At 53.7% G+C, this 4,954-nt stretch overlaps 1 protein-coding gene across 1 annotated transcript in view; it reads left to right on the plus strand.

Annotated features, from left to right (window-relative positions):
* Positions 1–867, plus strand: part of EBI3 (Epstein-Barr virus induced 3) — a 1,144-nt gene extending 277 nt beyond the window's left edge. Inside the window, exons 2-4 of the mRNA XM_010004504.1 lie at positions 25–169; positions 433–596; positions 715–867. Coding sequence (XP_010002806.1) covers positions 25–169; positions 433–596; positions 715–867 — 462 coding nt within the window. The remainder of the gene's footprint in view (positions 1–24; positions 170–432; positions 597–714) is intronic.
* Positions 868–4,954: the final 4,087 nt, after the last annotated feature.

Raw genomic sequence — 4,954 nt, forward strand, 5'->3', positions numbered from 1 at the left:
GGCGTGGGGGGACACACGGAGCAGGGGGAGGGTGTCCCCACGGGGCCACGGAGCTGCTCCTTCGGGGACCTGCAGGTGTTCTCCCTCACTCCCTACGTGCTGAACGTGACGGCTCTGAACCCCCTGGGCACTGCCTCCCACCTCCTGCCCTTCCTCCTGGAGAACATCAGTGAGTGCTGCTGGGCCCCCAGACCCACCCCCCTCCCCTGCTCCAGACCCCTCGCCTGGGTCTCATCCAGCCCTGGGGTTTCCTTCGGGCCTTTCCTCCCCGGTTTGCTCCCCGACATGGGCTGTGGAAACATCACTGTGATGATTTGTTGGGTCTCAGCCCAGATGGCACAGCTCAGTCAATGGGGCTGGTGGACACATTGTCCCTGTCCCCCAGCAGCCCTGTCCCAGACCCCCTCACCCCTTGTCTCCTTGCTTTGTTAGTAAAGCCAGACCCTCCTGAGGACCTGCAGGTCTCACCTATCCCAGGGGAGACCAAGAAGCTGCTGCTGGAGTGGAGCCCACCAGGGTCCTGGCCCTTCCCAGAATACTTCCCACTGAAATATCTCATCCGCTATGCCCAGGAGGGGGGCTCTGTCACCAAAACGGTACTGCCCACCCCCTGCTGCATCCCACATGGGGTAAACTGAGGCACAGCTGAGGGACACATCCCCGAGCGTGGCTCTGTCCTGGCTCCAGGTGCCCCTAACCCTGCTCCTTCCCTAGATCGGGCCGTACGAGCAGACCTCACACATCCTGACAGAGGTGCCACCTGGGACCCTCCACCACATCCAGGTGGCTGCCAAGGACCTCACAGACTCCGGGGAGGTCAGTGCCTGGAGCCTGCCGGCCTCAGGGACACCCTGGATGGAGCCATGACAGGCCAGGCAGGAACAGCGTCACCTTCCCCATCCTGCTCCTCTCCCCAGTCCCACCAAGGGACCCCCCCCCTGCCCCAGCCACTCAGTCCCTGTGTCCCCAGCAGCACAGAGCCACCAGTTACTGGGAAGACCCTCCAGAAACAGGCAATAAACCATCTTGAGGCTGAGGTCCCTGTATTGCCTTTGTCGTGTTCTCCGTGATGCATCTGAGCTGCCCCTTTGTTGGCTGCAAGGCTGGAGGGGACCCTGGGCATGGGCAGAGGGGAGGGCACAGGTTCCCACCGACCCCGGAACTTCAACTGGACCATTGACAGGCTGGGAGAGTTAGGGGGTTCAGCCTGGAGAAGAGAAGGCTCCAGGGAGACCTTAGAGCAGCTTCCAGTGCCTGAAGGGGCTCCAGGAAAGCTGGGGAGGGACTTGGGACAAGGGCAGGAGTAAGATGACAAGGGGGGATGGATTAAAACTGGAAGAGGGAGGTTTGGATGAGATATGAGGAAGAAATTTTTCAGTGTGAGCGTGGTGAGACACTGGAACAAGTTGCCCATAGAAGCTGTAGCTGCCCTGGCAGTGTTGAAGAGCAGGTTGGATGGGGCTTGGAGCAACCTCATTTAGTGGGAGATGTCCCTGCCCACGCAGGAAAGTGGACACTATGAATGACTGAGCCCATCTGACTCCTCACACAGACTCTCCTGCTCCTACAGGGCTCTGAACAATTCACACCCAAAGATTCCTTTTCACAGAAGGGTTCCACATCCATGTGTCACTGGTCACACTGCTGTGAGCCTCGTTCCTGAACGTCCATGTCTGCCCACTCCTCCTCAGCACGTCAGTCCCGCACTTTGTGCAAAATCATTTCGATTTCTCTTGTCTCTCCTGTGGGTTTTTTGCTTTTGCCAGACACAGACTGATGATCACTGCAGCTGCAATTTGAAGTAAGAATAAATAAAGTACAACAGCAGAAACCCTGTGCCAACTCCCCATGTAAAGATTAGAGCCATTGAAATTCAACTTATGGCCTAAAAATAGTGTGAGAAATGTTTGTGGCACCAACAAACGGGCCCAAAGGGCTCCTGCAGCCAAGCACAGGTTATTGACACCCTGCCAGGAATGGGTGCCCTGAACAAGCAGGCACACCCATAGGGAGGTGAATAACGGGTTCTGTTCCCTGTTCCCAACGTTCCCTCCCCTGGTTCCCCCTGGCTGGGCACTCCAGGGTTCACAGCCCATCCCACGCTTCTAATGATCCTGTAAGTTCCCCCCCTGTTCACACATTCCATTCTAGCAGGTACTTTTCACCTTTTCAGGTCTAATTCTGCCCTTTCCTGCCCCCTTGGCCGCCTTCCCCATCCCCCCCCTGATCTGCACCCACTGGTGCCCTCCTGCCCCGAGGAGCAGGACAGAAGGGGCCTTGTTGGGTCTGACCTTGGCCATCGATCCTGCCCCGTGCTGGGACCCCCAGATGGAGCCCCAGTCAGTCCCTCGTTGCTTGGGCCATAAACCCCCCCAGGTGTCACTGGAACATGCAGAGATCTCACTTCTCTCAAACTATTCTAATCCCTAACACTGGTGTATAGATATAAAAAACCAACAAACCCAATACTATGTTTCTAACACTAGGATGGAAGAACAACCCTACGTTTCATTTCTAAGGTGACTGTTCAGTTCCTTGCCCTCTGATGCCACCTGTGCTCTGCTCAGCTCCCATCTTGAGACCCTCATGGTTTCCCCAAGCAAGAGGGGCCACCAGCAGTTTCAAGTCTTGGACACTTCTGTGGGGACAGCCCAAGGTGGTTGGGTTTCTTTTCTGACCTGGGAGCACCTACCTGATCTTTAAGCTCCTTTCCCATCTTAACCAGCCTGGGATTCTATGACCTGTGGTCTGACGAGGCAGAGGAGCTCGAAGAGACACACAAAGCCCCTCGAGTACCCTCACCCCAGCACAGCCCTTTCTTAGGGTGCTCCAGAGGCCTTGATGATGATGTCCAGTGTTCCCTGGGGCTTTTCCCAAGCTCTGCCAGGGCTCAGGCATAACCCTGCTGCCCTCCAGACACCCCCAGGACCTACAAGGTGCCTACAAGGAGACCTGCTGCTCTCCAAAATTGCCTGGATCCTTTTCTATGTTCAGCTTTCCTGCCCTCCAGAGAGCACCAAGGCTTCCTCTGGGCTTTGCTGGGTGCCTGGACAGGCCTTAGCTGCCCTGCAGATTTTCTTGGCACCTTTACCAGCCTTTTGAGGGGCTTGGGCATTGTCCTCCTGCCCTCCAGAGAGCCCCAGGACCTTCACCAGGCAGTGCTTGAAAGGTCATGAAAGGCCTGAAAGGCATTTTGGAGAAGGGCTCGTTCATCTCATGCAGTGAAGTTCCACTTTGCTCCAGCTGATGGCACGATTGGAAGCATGTAGAGCAAGACATTTTTTATTATTTTTTAAAAAAATTTATTTACTTTTCTTTTTTGTTTTGTTTTCCCCAGGAAGACAGACAGATCCTGTTGGACCAAGTCCCAGTTCTCCTGCTCCACTATTTGATACTGTCCAGCGTGGGGAATCCACACCAGGATTCCCAGCAATAATCAGTTGAGAGCAGAGCCTGTTTCTTATAAAATGAGCAAACAAATACAAGCCAGGCTGAGTCAGTAGGTCAGGGATGAGAGGAGTTTTATCTGCAGGACAAGCAAGGAGCAGTTTGTGGCTGTAAAGGACTCCCAGCTGTAGGACTGGGCTCCCAGCAGCAGGAGTTAATGGTATGTCAGTCCACGGGAGAGCTTCCTTCCACAGCACATATGTGTTTGAGGCAATAACCCCTCCAGGGTTTCAACTCCTTCTGTGTCAGACTTACAGCTGTGTAACCTTCCAAACACACAGCAAAGGCATTTTTTTGCCCTGGGAAAGTGTCAGCTCCCTTTGGCCTCACGCTGACAATCGGCCTTTGTGTGTCCGTGCCGTGGTCTAGAGCCACTAAAAGAGACTCCAGACTGGCTGGGCTGAACACCTGGGCTATCCTGGTGCAGTTGTAGAAGTCAAACAGCCTTTGGGTTCATTCCCTGGTGTGTGGGGTGAAATTGGGTCTGTGGGATGGGAAGGCTGGGCAGTTCAGAGCAAGGAATGGCTCAGTAACCTCTGTAGGTCAGGAATGCACCTTTCAAAGGTCTTGCCATGGTAAAAAAAAATGAATATACATAAGGGGACAAAAGTCCACGTCTTGATTTTCTTGGAATGCTGTGAATTCTGCTATTTGAGGGGGAAAAAATCCCCAAGCATTTCTGTTACTTATTTCAGGGAGGCAGAGTTGCTTAATCCTTAAAATCCTGGAGCAATTCTTTTCCTCACTTTGTTGTATCAGAGTTCCAGGAGATCCTTTCCCAACAGGTAAGAGTTCATCCCTGAGCATGTTGTGGGAGGGACCTATGGGAAGGGAATCACAAGGGGCACTGGGACAGTGGTTTTTAGCTCCTTTTTATGTGCCAGCAGCACAGCTGAGGGCAGACAGGGAATGTGTAAGTAGAAGTATGAATTGTGCAGGAAGGAGCCTGCATACCCTGACTTTCCTGGGTGGAGAGCTTGGCAGGCCTCAGAGAGTTCCTTTCCAGCTTGGGCTTTTCTTTCTCCTTGGCCTCAGGAAAGGGGCCCACTGGGAAGTTGCCCTTTACAAACCTTGTCTCTCTCTTCTTGCACCTTCCTAAGGCTCCTGTGTTGAGTTCCTGTAACTTAGCAGCAGAAGGGAACTTAACAATCACAATAACCTGCAAGAATTCCCCAGGGAAAACTCCTCTGTCCCAGCCCAAGGGGCTCCACTGGGGAGGTGAGTGGGCTCAGGATGCTGTGCCCTCCCTCTTCTCCTTTTACACCACTTCCAAGTCTAATAAAAGCTGCTGATTCCCATTGAATGGATAACATTGGTCACTAACAAGCTCACCTCTCTCTTAAAAAGCCAACGTTGGTCCCAGGAGATCTAATTTAGGAAGCATGTGTAGAGAAGGGGTGTCCTGCAAGGGTGGAAGCCACCAGTGCTCCAAGCTGGTTGGCTGCCAGGGTGCAGAGTATTTTTATCCACCAGCGAAGCTGCCAAAGGTTCTCCTCAAGCTCTGCAG

The sequence above is a fragment of the Chaetura pelagica genome, unplaced genomic scaffold, assembly GCF_000747805.2.
Source record: "Chaetura pelagica isolate M959 unplaced genomic scaffold, ChaPel_1.0 scaffold439, whole genome shotgun sequence".
Lineage (NCBI taxonomy): Eukaryota > Metazoa > Chordata > Aves > Apodiformes > Apodidae > Chaetura > Chaetura pelagica.